The sequence below is a fragment of the Melospiza melodia genome, chromosome 1 (genome assembly GCF_035770615.1).
Source record: "Melospiza melodia melodia isolate bMelMel2 chromosome 1, bMelMel2.pri, whole genome shotgun sequence".
NCBI lineage: Eukaryota > Metazoa > Chordata > Aves > Passeriformes > Passerellidae > Melospiza > Melospiza melodia.
Window position 1 is genome coordinate 58382221 of NC_086194.1, and position 21916 is coordinate 58404136.

At 40.6% G+C, this 21916-nt stretch overlaps 1 protein-coding gene across 8 annotated transcripts in view; it reads right to left on the reverse strand.

Moving 5' to 3' along the window:
* Window positions 1-7333: 7333 nt before the first annotated feature.
* Window positions 7334-21916, reverse strand: part of TNS3 (tensin 3) — a 202219-nt gene continuing 187636 nt past the window's right edge. For 7 of the 8 annotated variants that reach the window (XM_063158847.1, XM_063158857.1, XM_063158867.1 and 4 more), the window contains 4 exons: window positions 17896-18064; window positions 16855-16923; window positions 16699-16725; window positions 7334-15803 (listed from right to left, as the gene is read on the reverse strand). In XM_063158847.1, the coding sequence (XP_063014917.1) occupies window positions 15659-15803; window positions 16699-16725; window positions 16855-16923; window positions 17896-18064 (410 nt within the window). In that variant the 3' untranslated portion in view covers window positions 7334-15658. The remainder of the gene's footprint in view (window positions 15804-16698; window positions 16726-16854; window positions 16924-17895; window positions 18065-21916) is intronic. The other variant, XR_010028071.1, reaches the window with a different exon arrangement.

Sequence of the window (21916 nt, forward strand, 5' to 3'; positions counted from 1 at the left end):
CTTCTTGGCTAAGACTTTCTATCATCACTTGCCTTGCTGTGTCTGATTATCAGTTCTTTGGAAGACCTCACCAAAGAAGCCTTCCTCAATGCATTTCAACTTGGTAAATAATTCTGGGTCTCCTCTGTGCATTAGGCACCTGCATCACGACAGGCAAGCAGGCCACAGCAGGTTGCAGCAGCCGGGAAGGCACCACCTGTTGCTCCCCATGGCTACCTTGCCCATGCCCTGTTCCCCAGTCCCAGAGCGGGGGCGGCCGCTTGGAGCCCCCCCAGGATAGTGACTCTCAGCATTGCCGTGGTTGGTTCAGAAGACTCTGTTGGGCTCTGGCTGTAGACAGTCGTTGCTAGACGATGTGACTTGTCGCCCGCTCTTGGCGGCATGTGGCTCTTGTTCGCTGGTTCCCAGGGCCACTCACAGCCAGTAGGGTCCTCCAGCCCCTCAGGCACTAACAGTGGAGCTGTCTGCCGCTGTGTCCCCCAGGCTTCTCAAGCCCCAACAAGGCTTGTAGAGCCTGTTCAGATATGTGTTTTATCCTGTCTGCATAAAAAGAGGGTCTATACCAATACCACGGCATTTTCTTCAGTGGAAACTTGTGTCCCCATGTCCCCAGTGTCTTTTTCTATTTACACAGTCCAGACCTTTGCAGCAAACCCCGCTGTGAGCAGCTCTCCTTCGCTGCCCTCCTCTGCTGGGGTTCCATCTCTGCTGCTATCCCCGTGGCCTGGCTATTCAAGACAGACACATGACACAACATTTGAGGTTCATGCCACAACAACCAACTTTTGAGTTTCTTTTACATAGTCATAGACATGTTTAGATATGTTTACATAGTTGTCGTAGGGTGGACAGCCTTTATCCCAATATCGTGTGTTATGTCTGGCAGCTGTGCCTTTTCTCTCTTCTCCCCCACCCCGGCCGTCTTGCCGCGGCGGGGCGGGGAAGAGAGGAGGGAGTGTGACCGGGCACTTTTGCTTTTGGCTTTTGGCTGCTTGGCTTGGCTTGGCTTGCCACTTGCTTGCTTGCTTGCTCCTGCCTCGGCCCCTAGCTGATAGTTTAGGGGGTTTTTTGCTGCTTTCTGCTTTCTGCGCTGTTTTTTTTCTTTTCTTTCTTTCCCTCTTTCTTATCCTCCCCTGAAGATACTGGACCGGCTCCGGACCTGACCTGAGACGTCCAGGACCCCCGGAGTCTGCGAGAGAAGCTCAGCGCCCTCCACAACACTGCCTGGTTTCTTTTCTTTTCTTGTGTTGGGGAAGTGTTCTTTTGTTACTTGTTGGTAAATAGGTTTTGTTTTCCACTTTGCTCCTCCAAGAAATTCCTTCCCGAACCCGGTATTGGGGGAGGGGTGGTTGGAGGTTTGTTTTTTTTTGGGGGGGGGGGGGGCTCCCTTTTGGAGATTTCCCCTAATTTGTCCTAAACCAGGACAGTATATTTTTTGGTGCGTTGGCCAGGAAACGGAGGCCAAAGACAGTGGAAAAAAAACCCCTATAACAATAATATTTTGGTTTTGGTTGTTTTGTGGGCATATTGGTAATTCATAATGTCATTTGGGGTGGAAGCTTGCTGATATTTCTGGTCCCTAGGGGTTTTTGAAGTTTTAAAACCGATTCTTGGATGGTAGCCAACGCTCTATGGGGATGGCTGAAGAGATGGAAAGAGGCCAACTGGCAGTGCAGAGGAAAATCAATTTGGGCTGTGGAAGAGTGGAAAGATATCGCTACTCGGTTAGAGAAGTTACCTGTGAAGGTTCGCCATGTAGATGCCCATGTCCCCAGAAGTAGAGCTAATGAAGAGCAGCAAAACAACCAGCAAGTACACCAGACAGCAAAGATAGGGGAGTTGAAGATAGATCTCGACTGGGAGCATAAGAGAGAGTTATTCTTAGCACAATGGGCCCATGATGCCTCAGGCCACCAGGGTAGAGATGCCACCTATAAGTGGGCACGAGACCGAGGGGTGGATCTAACCATGGACAGTATCTCTCAGGTTATTCATGACTGTGAGACATGCGCTGCCATTAAGCAGGCCAAGCGGGTGAAGCCCCTCTGGTATGGGGGGCGGTGGTCTAAGTACAAATACGGGGAGGCCTGGCAGAATGATTACATCACACTGCCTCAAACCCACCAAGGCAAGCGCTATGTACTAACCATGGTAGAAGCCACCATGGGATGGTTGGAAACCTACCCGGTGTCTCATGCTACAGCCCGTAACACCATCGTGGGCCTTGAAAAGCAGGTCCTTTGGAGGCACGGTACTCCCAAGAGAATTGAGTCGGATAATGGAACTCATTTTAAAAACAATCTTATTAATACTTGGGCTAGGGAACATGGCATCGAGTGGGTATACCATATCCCCTATCATGCACCAGCTGCAGAGAAAGTGGAAAGGTACAATGGATTGTTAAAAACCACCTTAAAAGCATTGGGTGGGGGGTCTTTAAAAAACTGGGAGCAGCATTTGGCAAAGGCTACCTGGTTAGTTAACACTCGAGGTTCCACCAACCGAGCGGGTCCTGCTCAGTCTGAGCTCCTTAATATAGTAGATGGGGATAAAGCCCCAGCAGCCCATGTCAGAGGTTTGTTGGGAAAGACAGTATGGATCAACCCTGCCTCGAGTACAGACAAACCCATCTGTGGGATTGTCTTTGCTCAAGGATCAGGTTATACATGGTGGATAATGCAGAAAGATGGAACAACATGGTGTGTACCTCAGGGAGACCTGATTGTGGGATGAGACTCATATATGAATGTCATTGTTTGTTGAATGTGAGACAGAAGGAAACTGTAAGTGTCAAAGGTCTGAGCAAGTAAGATGAGAGGAATGCGTAAGTGTCAAAGGTGTGAGTAAGTGAAATGAAAGGTTTTTATTGTATGTTCATGATATGGGATAAGGGGTGGAGTGTCGTGGGGTCACAGCCTTTATCCCAATATCGTGTGTTGTGTCTGGCAGCTGTGCCTTTTCTCTCTTCCCCCCCATCCCCGGCTGTCTTGCCGCGGCGGGGTGGGGAAGAGAGGAGGGAGTGTGACCGGGCACTTTCGCTTTTGGCTTTTGGCTGCTTTGCTTGGCTTGGCTTGCCACTTGCTTGCTTGCTTGCTCCTGCCTCGGCCCCTAGCTGATAGTTTAGGGGGTTTTTTTGCTGCTTTCTGCGCTGTTTTTTTTCTTTTCTTTCTTTCCCTCTTTCTTATCCTCCCCTGAAGATACTGGACCGGCTCCGGACCTGACCTGAGACATCCAGGACCCCCGGAGTCTGCGAGAGAAGCTCAGCGCCCTCCACAACACTGCCTGGTTTCTTTTCTTGTGTTGGGGAGTGTTCTTTTGTTACTTGTTGGTAAATAGGTTTTGTTTTCCACTTTGCTCCTCCGAGAAATTCCTTCCCGAACCCGGTATTGGGGGAGGGGTGGTTGGAGGTTTGTTTTTTTTTGGGGGTGGGGGGCTCCCTTTTGGAGATTTCCCCTAATTTGTCCTAAACCAGGACAATAGTTTAGACATAGTTAGACCACATGGTTGGTCCTGATTTGCTGAATTTCATTACCACCTGGCTTACTGGCCAATAGCTGTTTGTGTCCCTAATGACCTAAACTGGTTCCCTAACAGCCTAGACTGGTTGAGTTAATAGAACTCAGTTAGGGTTGTCTGTAACTGTGAGGCCCCCAGGCCACCTGTTGGCTACCACATGTCTCAACTACCCCTCCTAAGGAAATGCAGAGCATTGTAGTCACCCCCAAGCTTCCTTCTCTCCAAACTACATAAAGCCCAGTGTCCTTAGGTATCCTCAGAGAAAATACCTACCAGTCTCTTGCTCAGCTTTGCTGCCCTCCACCAGATGCCTTCAACAACCTTCACATCCTTTTTACCTCACGATACCCAATTGTGAGGCTGTGCCAACAGTGAATACAGCACGATAATCACCTCTTTGGACTGACTGTTTGATGCATGCCAGGACATGGTTTGCCCTCTGGGCTGCCCAGGCTCACACTGCTGCATGATATTGATGCTGCCAGTCAGCAATCCTAGCCCCCTTCCTGCAAGGCAGCTCTCCAGCCACTCCTCACCCAATTTAGACTTGTGTCAAGTGCTACTCCATCCTGGGTGCAGTTAGACTTCCTAAATTTAATCCCTTTAATCACTGCCAGATGTGGCCCTGTTCACTGCAGCGCGTAAGCTCTGCCCTTCAGCAAGATCTTCACCCAGTGCACCATGAACTCACTCATCCCACAGCTGCACAACTTGTCTGAAGAACAGACTCACCATGTGAAATACTGAACCAATTCCTTGTTTAGCTTTGCTTGCTCATGCAGCTATTGCTTTACCTGTGGCTGCATTTCTCTTCACAAAGCAAAGCAAGGCGCAACTTCTCAAGGATTTTCTGGGATTCACATTCTCTGAACCTCAGAGAAAGAAAAAAACAATTCTTATCTCATTTACTGCTCCTGTGTTTTAGAACAAGTGGAATGCATTTTGGAAGATTGTTTACCTGAAGGGAATTGGTAATTGGATTCTGGTGTGAGTGTTTTTAATCATTGACCAATTGAATCCATGTGTGTGTGTCAGGACTGTTGGCTGACAGTCACGAGATTCTGTGCAGTTGAGTTGAGTGCTTGTGCAGTTTAAGTTTAGATGTAGTGTAATATAGTATAGAATAATTTAGTGTAATAAAATAATTAATAAGCCTTCTGATTCCATGGAGTCCTCCTTGTCTTTCCTCCCATCATCGGCCGTTGCCTTGCTTTCCAATACTTACCTACTAACCTGTCTTTGTCAACTCAACCCATGAGTTTTCCCGTTTTCACTCTTCCAAATTTCTCCCCTATCTCACTGCAGGAGAGTGAGAGAGTGGCTATGTGGGATTGTCACTGCTTGCATTGCCAACACCCATCAGCAGCTCCAAGATCAGCTGGGGGAGAACAACCGCCATTCAGACGAGCTCTGCCTTCTCCATGTGTGTCCCTTCTCCTATACCCGCTGCTGCCCATTGTGCTGCTCTGGTGTCCATCGCAAACAGGTGCAAACCAAGAAGTAGAAAAATAGAGTAACAGCTCCCAAGAAGCTGTGACTTCCCAAAGAAACCTCCATAGGGCTGTGCTACTGTGAGCTGCATCACTACAACTTTGTGTCAGCATCATTCCATCAGCTGGCAAGAGGTCAGATCAGGAGGAGGCAAAAAGGCAAAAAAAAAAAAAAAAAAATTCTATTGAGTTTTTTTCACTGCACTTTGCCTTGTATTCTCATAAAGGTCTCAGACGTGGCTAATTACATGAGAAGCTGAGATGTAAGTTTTAAAAATGAGCATGTTTCTAACCCTGAGGAACTTCTGAAGGTCTAGCACCCAAGAACCTTCAAAACCACAATGCAGCCTTTGGGACATTTTTCCTGATTTCTTGAGTATTCTTTGCAATTTTTTATTTCTCAAGGTCAGCATTTTTTGTTAACAGGGAAAGGATTTTACATTTTCCTTAATGACATGGTTTTGTCTAGATCTTCCACTTTTCAATTTTTTCCTATATTACTGCCCTTATGTAAACCTAAATATAAGGCAAATTAAAAACTCTCAACCACCTATATTTTAACTAGAGTAGAAATAAGTATTAAGAAAAAAAATTAATTAAATTCACACTAATTCTCCCTTTCCAAGGCTCAAGTTTTTATGTTTTTTTCACAGCATACCATACTGCTACCTCTTTAGGCATGTTGCTCTTCCTTTCTCAGTCAGCCAAAAGGTCCTTGAGGATAGTGGGCAAGATTCTACATGGTTATAAGAGCACACAGGTTTAAGGACACAAAAGACAGCTCTGGAATACAAACACATAAAAACAGAGATACATGTCCAGAGATACTAAGTCAACCTTAGCTACTGCAATTAAATATAGGAGGAACAGGTCAAAGTCATGATTTTTTTGATACAAACCCCTACAACTTTACCCATCTCAGAAATCACAATTGACAAATTTACCATAGTATTAATGTTCACAGGTTATTTGCCAACAACTACTTGTCTAGTGTAAAGACAAAAACTTGAGACTGGATTTTTCCATGCAAGCATCTACCATTTTATACATGATTAATCACCTCCACTAAACAAAAATAATCAAGTCTTGTCAAATATTTTACATTGTTTTTCTTTTAGTGGTTCTATGATTTCAAACTCATGTGAGATTTTTTTATCTTTCCAGTAGTTTCTAAAAATCTTATCTATTACATGTCAGCAACATCTTGCCTGAGTCTGAAAGTACATACACCTAGATAGCCTTACTGTGAACACTGTACTTTAAAAAAGCCTTTGTGTGTCATAGTTTGACACTGGCTCAACACCAGGCATCAAAAAAGTCAATTTGCTCACTATCCCCTGCCACAGCTGGGCAGAGGAGAGAAAAGAAAAAATTAAGAAAAAGAAAATAAAGAAAAAGGGTTCATGAGTTTAGATAAGGACTGTGAGAAAACACTTAAAGGGCAAAACAGTCTCAACTTAAAGTTGCAAAGTGAATTTATTACTAACCAAATCAGAGGAGGATAATGAGAAGTAAAATAAGCCCTTAAAACACCTTTTCCCCCCAGTTCCTTCCTTCTTCCCACTGACAGTGCGGGGAAGCAGGGCATGGGGATTTTGGTCAGTTCGTCATCCCAGATCTTCTTCCACTGCTCAGGGAGAGAAGTCCTTCCCCTGTGAGACTGTGGGATCCCTCCCATGGGAGACAGTTCTCCAGCATGGGTCCAATCTCACAAGCAGCATTTCTCCCAAAACTGCTGCGGCATGGGTCACTCTTCCATGTGGTGCAGTCCTCCAAGGACAGGCTGCTCCAGCCTGGAAGCAGAGGTGCCCTCTCTGTACCAGGTCTTCCACTGGATCACAGCCTCCTTCACAGCCTCCTCCAAGCATCCACCCATTCTAGCTTGATCACCTCCCCCATGGGCTGCAGGGGGACAGCTGCTTCACCTTGGTCTCCAATCACCACAGCCTGCATCTTGGCTCTGGCACCTGGAACACCTCCTCCCCCTCCTTTCTCCACTGACCTTGGTGTTGCCATGTTGTTTTCCCTCACATGTTCTCACCTCCTCCTCTGTGATGCCTGAAAGACAGGCTGGAAACAAATCCCCACAGACCTGCTCTATAGAGCAGGTATTTGTTTACTGCAGCCAGTGGTGGCCTGTGGGATAGCTTTGCCTAACTCACTCTCCTTTGTCAAGTGCTGTGGTATAGCAATGTGGCAATATGGATGGTGTTAGCTGCTACCTGCCCAAAAGTGTCTTCTGAGAAAGCAAATACGGACAGTCACTCAATCCACACACACACACATCACAGATAGGTCAGTAAAGAAAAATGGAAAGGGTCTCTGTATAGAGTTCCAGCGAGGTTTATTGTAGTCATGCTGAAGGATTCCAGGGACAAAGACAGGCAAACAGTGCAGGGCACTGAGTTAACTATAGAGTCAGGAGCCAATCATATGGGACCACAGGGGTAGTACAAGGGCAGGGCAAAGGGCAGTGACCTATGCAGAAAGCACAGATTAACATAATGTCGCAGGGCATCATGGGAGAAGCCCCTTTTGACTCACCCTGAGGAGAGAGATATTCTCAAAGTGTCTAGTAAATTATTCCAAGGAAATACCCTAGAAGCTTCCCTAATAGGCTCAAAGGCCTCCACACTGTGGTATATTTATACAGTAAGCATTGCTTAGCATCATTATGCAGCTACAACATCATCATGTACATGCCAGAACTAATTTACATTGTATGATCTCAGGGTTATTCGTTCTTTTGCACTGTGCTCACATCTCCCCAATTTGGGGGTTATCAGGGATCTTTGATGAAGGCTTCCAAAGTCTTCCTCACATCTGAACTTTTCAACTTTGTCTTTGGATCATGTACAGTTACGGTGTTCCTTGATATGTCTGGTCTTAACCGGCCTAAATTCTTTGGTTTGTGGCTAACTGGCTTTGTATTTGCCAATTTTTCATTAGCACTATACTTATCTATCTCTAAAGCTATCCACCTGGTGAGTTTTTCTTCCTTTTTTTGTCTATTCAGCAGTAAGCAATTAGTTAACCATATACTAGCCAATACCTTGTATAAAAAGTTGTATCATGCTATATAGGTATAAAAAACTATTATTCAGGTTACACAGGTATCAGGTTATACAGATATATAAAAAGTCATTCTTTGGGTTATATTGATATCAGTTTATATAGACACACCAGGTTATACAGCTATATTATAACTCAAGCTATATAAGCACTTTGTAACTTTGATCTAAGTTATACAGGCATCTCTGGCTAGGAAAACTGTGCCCTCACTTTTTCGTTCTGTTCTTAAATATGTTATCACAGAGGCATTACCAACCTTTCTAATTGGCCCAGCTTTGGCAAGCAGCATGTCCATCTTCAGACCCATCAGAGATTGGCTTATATGATGGAAGCTTCTAGCAGCTTCTCATAGAAGCCACCTCTGTGGCCCCCCTGCTACCAAAAGCCAGGGCATGCAAAACCAATACATTGTGTGACAGTGCACACAGGAAAATGTATACTCAGACTGCATGTCACTCAATGAACTGGACTAAGGTTTAGGCCAGGAAGTATTCCACACCTAACAAATGTATCATAGGTGGGAGCAAGCAAAATTCTGAGCTATTCAACATGTTATTCTAACAAAATAAGGCACAAAAGTTTTAAGTTACAGTGAAAGGTGACTAACTGTTGCCACTGAAGAGATTCAAACCATGTTTATTCCATTTCTGCTGAGAAACAGGTGTGGATGGGTCCCATGTAAGAAGTAATACAGAAAAAATGCCAAATCTGGATGCTCTTCAACTGGCATGAGACTAAATATATATTTGACAGGAACAAATTTACATACAGGTTTCAGTGCATGTATATACCATATACTGTAGTTATGCCACTACATGCTCAATACAGCCTGTAGGGATTTTTTCTTAATTGCCTTGTGACAGAACATACTGACACATGTTAAGCCACATTTCCTCATAAAAATCCTTAACAGACTTCTAAGTGCTATTTCAAATATCTGGTACCAGATACTTCTTATGGAAAGAGAATGAAGTGGTTAGAAGTTGTACATAATACAGGTGGCAACAGAAAAAATCCAAAAGTCAGATTTAATTAGACTGGATACAAATAGTTGTAGATATTTAAAACAAAATTTGAGGACAGTATGAAACAGAAAATAATTCATTGTTACATAAAAAGCAAGTTCTGCTTTTTAAACAACTCTTCAAATAACACTACTAAAGACATTAGAAGATTTTTACAATTATGAAAATGTACTTTAATGATTTTAAAGAATTAGTTTTTTTAAAAGGTCATGCAGAAATCTGAGGTGAATCCATTCGTAAACACTGCTTACCTTACTGTAAAGGCCCCAGTGATTAGCTGCAACCCAGAACACCTTCCATAAAACACTGCTGAAATTGTGTACCTAGAGAAGAAATCTTTGCAAGGCAAAGCACCACCTGTTTGTAGGCCACAGAATCATAGATCATAGAATGCTTTTGAGTTGGAGAAGATCCTTAAAGATCTCTACAAGGGCAGGAACATCTTCCACTAGATCAGGTTGCTTAAAGCCCAATTCAACCTGGCCTTGAACACTTGCAGGGATGGGGCATCCACAGCTTCTCTAGACAACCTGTTCCAGTGCCTCACCACCCTTTGACTCAAAGAATTTCCTCTTCTAAACTTACCCTCTTTCTCTTTAAAACTATTACTCTGCTACCCATCATCTGATCACTAAACTGCCTGATAAAGAGTCCTTCCTCATCTTTGCTGTAAGCCTTCTTTAAGTACTGGAAGGTTATAGTCTCCCAGGAGCCTTCACTTTATTAGGCTACACCATCCACATCAGTCTGTCTTCACAGGGGAGGTACTCCAGCCCCCTGTCTACCTCCATGGAGTCAGCATGGCTTCATTAAAGGGAAGGGAATTAATCGCTGATCTACCTTCATTAAAGGGAAGTAATTGATGAAATTACTGACTTAGCTCAAGGAAAACCAGTAGATACTGTCTTCCTGGACTTCAGTATGGCCTTTGACACTGTCTCAGATAACACCCTCATAAACAAGCTGTTGATGTACATAGATAGGCAGACAGTAAAGTGGATTGAAAACTGCCTGCATAGCTGGGCACCGACACTGCTGATGAGCAGTGCAAGGTCTAGTTGGAGGCCAGTAATTAGTGGTCTATCCCAGGGGTCCATACTGGGTCGGGTCCTTCATACCTTGTTAATCGATAATCTGGATGAATGATCAGGCAGAGTGTATCCTCAGGAAGTTTGTTGATGACACAAAACTGAGGCTGTAGAAGCTGTGCCCTGGCAAAGAGGGCTCAGCTCATCAATGTGTATAAATACAGGGAGGGTGCCAGACTCTTTCCAGTGATGCTCCTTAACAGAACAAGAGGTGATTTGCACAAACTGAAACTCAGGAGGTTAGCTCTGAATATTAAGAAACACTGTGAGGGTGACTAAGAATTACCACCGATTGATCAGGGAGACTGGAGATTCTACCTCTGGTAAATTTAAGCTGTTTGGGCAAATGGCTCTAGATGTCCTTATTTAAGCTACACAGTTGGACTAGATGATCTCTTTAGGTCCCTTTCACCCTCAACCACCCTGTGATTCTGCAAATAATAAAACATTAAAACTGGTCCAAATATTTGTACATTGTGAGACAGTAAATGTCTTCAAAGAAAGGGAACAGTTCCGATTTGATATCCCTTGTGACATGTGATGCAAATCCCTTCTCAGTTACTCAGTAAGATCCTTTAATTCTCTAAAATGCTCCCCACTGCCCTCTTGGTAGCTTGCCAGATGTGCTAGGTCTCCTGCAAGCTTCCTGTTTCTGACTTTGGCTTTTAAAAACTTCTTCAGCTATTTGCCCTTGTAATTTCCTTCGTCCATACCCCCTGATACAGTTTACATTACTGTAACCTTTATTCTAGGTATCAACAGCAGAAGCAGATGAAAGATTTACTCTGCCTATCTCGTGGGCCGAGTTTTCTGGTTGCAAGAGTTTTCTAATACAAACATTTTAAAAATTAGAAGGCAGCAGCTACTGCCCCTTTTTATACAGTGTCTGGCTGTATACTTAACAGTCTCTCCAAATAAATTACATATTGGACAAAAAACAGCCTTTCAAACACAAAAGCACATTAAAGCCAAATGCTTTTGTTTAGCCTTGCCAAAAGAAGACTGAGGCGGAGCAGAACTCCTGCTTTAATATCTCAAGGAGAGGACAGTTATTCATACTAAGGGAACACTGGTATAAGAACAACTGCATATGAACTAGTGTGAAACTATCTAGGATGAATCCTGAAAGCAGATTTTCTTCCACTGGAGCAAAGACACTCCAGAGCAGCCTTAAAATACACCTAACAGCAGCACACATACACAATGGCATCCAGGTTCAAGGACAAAAGTTTAACAGGAGAGACTGGACTCCTGACACAAAAGATCATTTTACTATTCCAACCTTGTCATCTGTTTCACATCATAATTCCTTCTAATAAAAGACCAACACTTTTTATAGACAAATGTCACTTTACAACCATGCATAAACCTCACAACCACTGGTGCTGATGAATGACAGTCAAGCACACGAAATGAAAAATTCCTGCCACTGTATGCCTCACTGTCCTGGGTTGCAAAATGTGGGTGGGGGTCTTTATTCTGTTATCTCCTGTTAGACCAGAGCAGCAGCTTTATTTTTCCACTGGATTCCCAGAGTAAGACCAGGCCCATCTACACCACGACTGGGCCTTCAGAGGAAAAAAGACACCCTTCTACAGGATCATTGCTTCAACAGAACCATATCTGTAACTCCAGGAGGAGTGCAGTCAGCATTTAATTGGACTGCTACCAACACCCTGAACAACAGGGTGTTAGTAGTGCTGTCAGTGTTGTTTTGTATTACTGCATTTTTTATTTTCATTTTCTCCCCTAATAAAGAACTGTTATTCCTTTTCCCATATCTTTACCTGACAGCCCCTTAATTTCAAAATTATAACAATTCAGAGGGAGGGGGTTTACATTTTCCATTTCAGGAGAGGCTCCTGCCTTCCTCAGCAGACCCCTGTGTTTTCAAACCAAGACACTCACAGAAAGGGCATAAGCATGACATACCGGAGTTTATCAGTCTCAGAAATAACCCTGATAAAGCATGTATATAACTCAATCTTGACTGTCTGGCTGATGCACTGTTTCAGCCAGGGGTTAAATTTCTCAGCCCCCTCTGGAAGGTTTTCCAGCGTAAGCAGAGTGGAGGCAAAGTTAAATGGTTACAGTATCTCAGAGGATGGCATCATATTCTTCCTTCTTACACTGAAATATGCAATGCAAGCAATAGATACTTTTATACCATTATAACCACAAATTAACTAGGAAAATCATACACTTCAACTGATTTGAACCACTAACAGGCTCATCTGAAGTCCTTGAAAGAAATCTCAAACATTTCTTACAACTAAACCCCAGCACCCAAATTATTCTTCATTCATGAAGAAGGTTTTGCTTATTAGCTGATTTCAAATGCCAGAAGGTAACTTGCATTCAGGATAGACTGTCCTGTGACACCAAGTGGTGGAATTTCACTTTTGTAATTTTATTATAATCTGAAAGAGGTGGCATCTGAAGAGCAGAGAAAATGACTATACAAAGAATTTATAGAACATTCATTTATATACTGAAGACTTTTAGATGCTTCTTTACAGTTTGAAGAAAAAAACTTAAAATTTTCACTAGTAGGAAAAAACAAGAAAGAAATACTAAATATATAATGACAGTGTTGGATACATGAAACCGTTAATATAAAGCATGGCTTTTAGCATTTTTGTAGTTTAACACTGTATGATTATAATAATGTATTTATGAACCACATTAACAGGAGTCTGGCTAAATATATGTGTCAACTTGCTGCTATTAGTTATGAAATTGTATATACATATCTACCAAAAATCTTGAAAGTAATCTTATATTTCCTATGAACATGTAAGTTCCATTACTATTTTTCTACACAGACTACATAATGTTACATACTGAACTATCTTGCTTTGTCCATTTTAAAATTCATTAAAAAGCAAATGCACATGGCAATATACCATCCAAGGGAATGCAAAATAGAAAATCTCCCTGAGAAACAGGGTAACTTCTTTTTTCCCACTTAGCAAGTAGAGCTAGACTCTCAGAAAATACCACCAGGAGTGTCAGCATGCAATCCCTCATGCTTTTGAATTCAGCACACCTTAAGAAAGCACAAGGAATATAAAATAAGGTCCTGAATGGAAATGACAATACAGGAAAAAAAGACATTTTGTTTTCAGCCCAAAGGCCAACACTTAGTGTCTAAGAAGATACACTAAAATTTATTATCTACATAAGTGAAAAAATATAGTTTAAAAATCCTCCTCATTTCAATTCTTACGACACATCAGCTTAAAATCTAAGCGGGACTTAAATCTACTTTTAATGTAAACTGAAAAATTTCTGTGGGCTCCAACAGGGTGATGAGATTACGCAACTGGAACCTTACCACACCAAAAGAATATTAAAAGAAAACTTGTTCACATATTTTGTAAAAGGAGCAAAGCTCCTAGTTGTAAGAACTGCATTCTTTTTTTGGATGGTACATAAACACTGTTAAGTAGTATGCCTCTGTGCCAAAAGAACAGAATTATATGTTACTAATCTGAGGTACTTGCCTTTTTTGCTTCAATGGATAACTATTGAATTCCGCACTTTGAATTGCTTCACCCCTCTACAGATATCCAATGCCTGCTGCTACTAATAGACCACTTTCTGGTCCAAATACATAAAACTTCAAGTATTTCTTCTCTCTCTCTCTTCCTCCTCACTTTCCTCTTAAAAAACATAAAGTTATTTACACAAAATTGGTAGTTACACAAATAATTTGGTAACGCTTCAGCTATGGTCACTGAAAAAGGTTTAACATGGCCCCAACACTTCAGGAAATACAGAAAGAGCTGTTAAAAAAAAAACATATTTTATACAGGGCAAATATAGTTGAAATTGGCAGATAAAAGGATTAAAATCTACAAGTGGATAAAGTGGCTCATCTATCAACATACAAAATACAAAATGTTATTTTATTCCTCAGGTTTTTAACTAATATTGACAGCTGCACATGAAAGAAATAGAAGCAATGAAATTTTTCAGCACTTGCCCCACTAAAGTTGCATTATAACCATCAGTTCTGATGGGGTCTAGTACTGCTCTTTTTGAATGAATGGGAACTGGAAAGGAGACCTCAGTGGCTTACTCTCCCTTCCATTTCAGGCTTCCACTGTAACCTACTGCATCAATTTTCCATAAAGCTAAATAGCACTTTCTTATGCATTTCATATATCAATGTGTTAAGAAAGATAAAGAGATATGTACAAGTGTGCTGGATGCAGAAATCATGACATAATTGCTCTCAAGAAATGGGACGAAGTAACAAAATAAATTCAATTCACTTTCAGATTCTCTAGCTCAAGGAATAACAAATCAATATAGTTCCTATAGATGAAAAAAAAAGGTAAAATAATCCTCAGAACTCCAGCAAAATAATGGGGTAGAAGAGTCCGTAAATATAATTACATATTATGTAGGGGAATAAAACAGTGTTGCAGAGGCAGAAAATGGGAAGAGTGTTGTCACTGTAAGACAAAAGACAAAATATCAGACTATTTTCTCTAGCAAGGCCCAGCCTACACACACATTTGCTTACACAAATTAGTGCTAAAGGTAAAGCTCAATAGTGGTCTAGTTTAAGAATTATCTCTCTGGCATACCAAGATCTGAGATTCACTATAAATAATCTGTTACTGGTGAAAATGCATAAATTATACAATCTTTCTCTTTGCTTTCCTCTCATTTTTATCCTGTAATTATAAAATGCTTAATCTCCCCTGCCTAGTTCTCCATATTAAAAAAATTACAACCCCCCCTCAATTAGAGAACAGATTTTCATACCTCTTTTTGTTTTGCCACTTCTGCTCTACTGAAAAATTTTCAAACTAAAATAGCTCAGCCTTCTTAACACTAAATACAGAGCAATCTTCCTGAATATTCCATACTGCCACTCCTTTCTTACCACAAAACAACTTGCACAAACGTTCTCTTCACATGCATCTTCCTGTTTCTCCATTCAGTTCTCATCACTGATCACAAAGACATAGGGAAGAGCAAATAGTTTTCCTCAGATGATCACTCTCCTAAATTTATGTTTGCAAGGCCTATAACTACCATTGATGCAATCATGGCAAGTGTCTTTGAGGAGGCTTTACAAAACACTTCCTGAACAAAAAAGTAGTGCAATCTACTAAGTATTTCTGCTCCAAACTATGAGAAACAGCATATGAAGATACATTAGAACTCATCAGGAGGAAAGTTCTTCATTTATGCTTCATTCAGGTAAGGGCTACGTGGTTTAGGGTGGCACCCAGCTTCTTTTGTTTTGTCCTCTGATATAAAAACAAAGAAATAATGCATCTTGAAATAAAAGCCTGAGGTCTTGCAAACACAATACACAGATCATCCTCTGCTTTCATTATTGGGAATGACAATATTCAGACATTGTTGCTGAATAGCTTTTCTCCCTCTCACAGTGATTTCCTTCAGTGAAGCCAGCAAAGAGTTCTGAATCAAGGATGGAAAGGCATCAGATCTTCTTCTGGGATCCAATCATGACCTTTGATACAAAGTTTACAATAGCACTGGCAGGTTGTTCTGGATCATGCTCTGCAAAGAGGTGGCATACGTTGTCTGTGGCACTGCCTTGCTTCCTGGCAATGAACCCAAACACTCTGCAAGGGCAGCAATCAAAGTATGTCAGAGAACTGACAGATAGGCATTGCCTCACTTCATAAAACAGAAAAGATACTGCAAAAACCAAGCACACATATCAGACTTCTCTGTTCTGATGGACAAGGTTCCATGTGGGTGCTAAACACAGTGGTCCAGATTGACCAGCCAGCTCAGGAGAGAATCAGGGAAGCAGACTGTCTCCTTCCTGCTACTCTGTCCATATGGCATCCTGTACTGTTTACTGTCAGAGACATGCTGATAACCCTGGAGATATATTTAATCGGATTCGGTTGCCCAAAGAGAAGAATTAGAGGGCCACACATCTTAGTGGACTGAGTACTGGAAAAAGGATTTAAGCCATCTATTTCTGTTCCTTTCCAGAAACAAGTGCTGAGCCTCTCTGTGTAAGTTATTTCTTTTGATTAAGGGGCAACAACAATGTTTGCCTTCAACAGAAAACACTTTGCAATCTACAGGTAATCATGTATTTATGCCATACGCTAATATTACTAGGAGTGTTTTCATCTATGTACTAGAAGAAGGGTTTTTTTTAAAGCTATGAGTCTAAGTGAGAGAACCTTGCATAAAGCCTTGCTGGACAGGTGGAACACATAACTGAGAGAGCAAGTATCATTGGAACGCCTGAAACCACAGTCAAATCACAGACCCTCAATCTAAATAAACCATACGAGCTCTGGCTCCAGACTTCCCACCCCACCTATCACATAATTAGACCCCAATTTGCAGAGGTGTAGATGAAGTAACCAATGTCTAATTACAGAGATATGAGAGACTTTTGTCTCTCCCTTCCACTTCTCAGATGCTTTCCCTTCCACTTCTCAGACAAAAGTAATTTAGGACACCAAATATTCAGTTAAAAGAGACTCTACTTACTTTGCAGAAAGACCATCTTTCATCCACCTTGTCCATTAAGAAAACAGTAAAAAAAAAATTGGAGAAATAAAAATGTTAGTTTTAGTTTTTTGTTGGGTTTTTTTGGTAGAACAATACAAATAACTTTAAATTAAAAATACTGCTTGTCATACATACTTTCTGTCCTGTGGATCCAAAGCACAGAAAATAACAGTGTTGACTGAATAATGTCGCCGAAAAAAGAGTCTGTATAGGAAGAAAGAAAATTAATTTCAGAAACAGTAAAGATGCTTGGAATTCCAAACAATAAACTAATCTGAAAAATAAATTGTGTTTAGTCTTAATTTAATACAGACATTTTTTTTTGCTATCTCTGAGTGAATTTGAAATCTACCTGAACTGCTCTAACCCAATAAATACATGTTTAAAGCACTAACATAAAGTTTTTTGAGCTAAAGGAAAACTGACTCTCAAGCTAAGAGCTAGGAGTATGAAATGTATTTTTTCTAAAAACTGGCCATTTAGATACTATTTTAGTGAGACAGACAACTTTGTGGAACTTGCGAATAATTTGATCATATTACATTTCAAAATATGCACACTCCTAGGCATTACCATTAAGGTAAAGGTTCTGTGATCTGCTACAAATGATTGCAAACCCCATGGAATGAAGAAGTCTGGTACTTTTTTTTAAACCTATAATGAATTCCTGCTGTCCTTCTTTTGTTATTGTAATTTTTCTAATTGAAAGAGTTTGTTCCAAGTGCTAGTTAGGCTACCACAAAGTAAATATAAATTAACTTTTTATCACAGTTTTTTACAGGCTATCCAAAACACTGTTTCAGATCCTGGAGATATACATCATCTGCTTAAGTCAGCTCTGTTCAGTGATACTAGTGAAAGACATCATGAAGATAAGTTACTTCACAGAACAAGTTCAGTATCAAATGCTAGCAAAGCCATTACTTTCCTAAGAAATAACAATAAAAAATGTCCTATCAAAGTGACCTTCCAAAGGTAAAATATACCATGTGGAAATAAAGCACTCAATGTTAAAATATATTTTCCTGTACTACAGCTATCTTACACAGTCACCATCATTCCTATAATCCTGGTATCCTCTGAGACAGAGATTGCAAAATGTAACTAGGAACACCAAATCAACAGTGGCCAACGGGGACAGGGACAGATAATCCCTTCCCATCCTTATTTGCTTACTTTCTTTGATTATCTGTCAGTGTGATTCCCTGAGCAGACACCTTGAAATGGACAACGGTTGAGATAGGAGACGGATCTTGCATCAGCGTCAGGCTCAAAGCTTTCTGTACTGCCTGGTATCCTGTGAGGGACTCCATCTCTACTGAATTCAGGTACCAAACGTTACAAGCTGTAATGAAAGAGGGGAAAGATTTTGAGATTCATAGGCCTTTTACTCTCTCTTTGGTTTTGATACCTTTATATCAAAGCCAATGAATATATTTATTATTACCCGTAGATATCCTGAAATTTAAATAAATACAAAGCAACACCAGAGAGTACACTTGTAGGTAGTACTGGAGTAAAGGCATTCCTGAAAGAATGGGGATATTTTGCTTTAAAGTTAAAATACATCAGGCAGTAAGAAAATACACATTTGCAGCATACATTCACACATTCTACAGTTTCAAATATTTAAACTATATTCAAAGGAAACCATTCACTTGATTGGCAAGACAAGAATGTTTTCACATCAGAAAGAACTGAGGGTTATTTCAAAGCTCATTTCTCTTTAATTCTCATTAATAGTATTATGCATGTTTACTGATTTCAGAGCAAGTAAAACAATTTCCATACTGATAAAAATTATTGACATATACTTTTAAGCCTTTTCTTTATTTCAGCATGCACTTACTTCTAAAAGTACTATTCCTCTTCTAGAGATATTAGCAACTTCTGAAATATCTCTATAAAATAGATACTCACTGGTTTCTAAGGTTATCAAACAGTTACTTTTTTACATGGTTTCATATCAAATCTGCAGTGAGCACTAGAAAGTATGTATTAATATTATATAACATTATACAGTAGTACTGTATACTCTATACTACTACATAGTACAGTGGCATCTAAAACATGGACTATTGCACGGTATTAACAGAATTATTCACACGCTTACTATGGAACGATGGTATAAAGTCAAATTTACAAACAAATTAAGAAAAAGCAAGAATGATTATGCACATCCATAGCTAAACACTAGCACCAAGAGATTTTATGTTTGGTAAAAACACTTGTGTAGTTATCCAGGACAAAATTTACAACTCTGTCAGCTGACACATACAAATTACCATGGTTACATTTCATTTGTTTAGCCGTTTCATTTGGCTTGCCAACATTACTATGAAAGCAAAGATTAAATTAAATCTAACAGTTTATCTTTTTATTTAGCTATTCTGTAATCTGTCTTAAGATTTTTCCTATGACCATCTGCATAAAATTATAGAGCTAGACACTGGCACTTTCAAAACAACCAAGTAATCATACACTTAAAAAGTGCATAAGCCTAAGTTTGACTCCAGCATAATGATCAGCCCAGTAACTTCAAGCTCTGGAGTCCATCAGTGAAGGAATGGATCCTGAGATTTCATTTATCTGATTTGCAAGTGTAAAATTTCAAAAATATATTTTTGCATTGCAGTGAAAATTTCAAAAACTTTTGCTTCAATCAGTTAAATTCATGCAGAGAGGACTTAAGATGATGAGTAGCCAACCCAAAACTGTAATAAACATTCCAAACCGTAAGCTCTCTTCTTCTCCCCACATTACTGTGTATGGTCACTACAGATCTAAAGCTCTTCTCTATCCGGTGGGTCCTTCCCCAGAACAGGAAGTTTCCCTTCTTTCACAGCCACACACATCAGAGTCCCTTCCTCTTCTGTCACACAGTGCATTGCTGTCAACAGACTGTTTTCAGGTTTTGTTTCTAAATTAAATTTCCAAGCATTTTATCTAGATTGCCCTCAAAGTGATAGTTCTAACAGAATTTACCCAATACACTGTCCTTTGCTTCTGTAGCACAGAAAATAATAAATGGAAACTTATGAAAGTGTTGCAAAGTGAAAACATGTCATCTTAAAAAGGAAAGGAAAGGTAATGAGAAACACAGAAAGATTTGTCATTATAGAACATCATGCATGGCCTGACAAGGTAGCGACAACAGTAATCCTGGAGGAACCATGCTCCAAGTTGCAACAAAAGGAAGACCTGTTGTTCAGTGCAGCTACCCTGCAATGTTGCTGCTTTTATCTTTCACAGGTGACATTTTGAAGCACATCTGTGCCACCAGCAACAGCTTAACAATGCTGCTTTTAGACTGGGAATGTCCTTTGTTCAGAATGCTTAGTTTCTTGACTGTATCAGTGTAAAGAGAATTAAGAACTGCAATTTATTTGAGTAGAAAATTTTGTTGCTGAACAATCAGATTAATAAAGCAAGGTGTATTCTAGGGAAAAACCTCTTATCTGTATGGTTTCCAGTCTTCAATTGTCACTGTCTAAGAAGCAAAGGATTTCTAGTCAGCTTCAGCACTCGGAACCTGGAAATGCTCATTAGGTTTTTCAGGGAGCTATAAAAAATAATCACTCTAGGAAAACACACTGGTTTTTTGCTTGTGGAGTGAGAGAAGTGTGGGTATAGAAGGGCAGGGAGTAAGTATATCTGCTTTAAAGTTTCTTTGAAAGGACTCAATTTACATGTTTTGAATCTGCACTTCAGAGTTGAACTCCACAACTTGAATGTTTCTATGACTGGAAAGGGACCCCTGATGTATCAAAGCAAAAAAAAACCCAACTCTGAGAACCTCTCAGAGCTAATTTATCTATTTGGGTTCCAAATCCTTGTTTAAAAACAACAAAAACATCAAAACAGGCTAAAACCAAATGTACTAAGTACCCTCAAAGATCCATGATACAAAAGCTCCCATAAAGACTTATCTGACTACTGCCCAAGCTGAAGAATAATTCTTTTTCTTTGAAAAGCACTGTCTGAGCAAGGAGAAACCAATATTTCTTGGAAGATAATATATGCTCCTTTTGATAGGAAGTAAAGCTCTACAAAAATTGATTCTCTGGTTTTTTTCCCTGTTGGCCGCAACAAACACCAACTAGCGAGCTAATACGTGCTCACTCACAGCACAGCCTCACAAAAGTTTGCCATTGCCTCTGCCACGCATGCCTGCTCAATTACAGCACTCAAAGTGGTGCTTCAAATTTTGAAGTCAAAGCAGATTGCTGCACAAGCAAACAGCAACACTTTTTCCAGAGCTGGCCAGTTTGAAAACTGCCCTTCAGAAATGCTCTAAATGCTGCGTGAGGCAGCATTCTTAGAAACACATGCTTTGCCACAACACTCACTTGCGGATCCGGTGGTAGGCTAACCTCAAAAGAAAGGGGCAAATGTAGTGTATTCCTGTGCTCTAACAGCACTAATTGGGTGAATGCAGAGCAACCTGAAAACCAACGACCACTGCAGGACCTGGGCAGGATCCCCTGAACATGCCCACTGTACAGCAGAGTAACACAGTTGGTCGCATTTCTAAAGACAACTTGGATTGTGCAGAAGTACTCAGAGCATTATCCAATACGGTGAGTTAGAATGTCACCACACTTTTTCAGACAAGCTGTTTAACTAGTTCTCTGGATCAGATGCACACTAACAAAGCAGATAAGAAACAGAGCACACCTCTACACAGCTCTTGCAAACACCGTAGTTTGAGAGCCATACAGATGGTAACAGTGCATAGCATCACACAATTTGAACATACTCTGGTCATGGTTCTTCTGTCACACCAAATAAGCTTGCAGTAACACAACTCAACTTGCCAGAATGGCTGCTGCACTGTGCATAAGAATCCATAAAAGCACCCAGTGGAAAAGACACATGACATTTCCTAAGAAAATGCAGCACCAAGTGAAGTAAAGAGAACCGTTCTTTAATATTTTTTTCAGATTGATGCAACAGTAAGCATTTTACAATGGTATTGTTAACCTGTATGATGAGAACTTAACCCTAACTGAACACTTTTCTTAGTTGGCTTTTGCAGACTTCACACACAGTTCTTGAACCTCTTGAACCTCTGCAACCACAGGTAGAAAACATCCTCTCAAAGTTTATCAGTTATGAAAACAATGTCCTGCTTAAAAATCACTGTGCTTGAAGTAACCTACATACACCTCATATTCTCACAAGACACATGATGGGA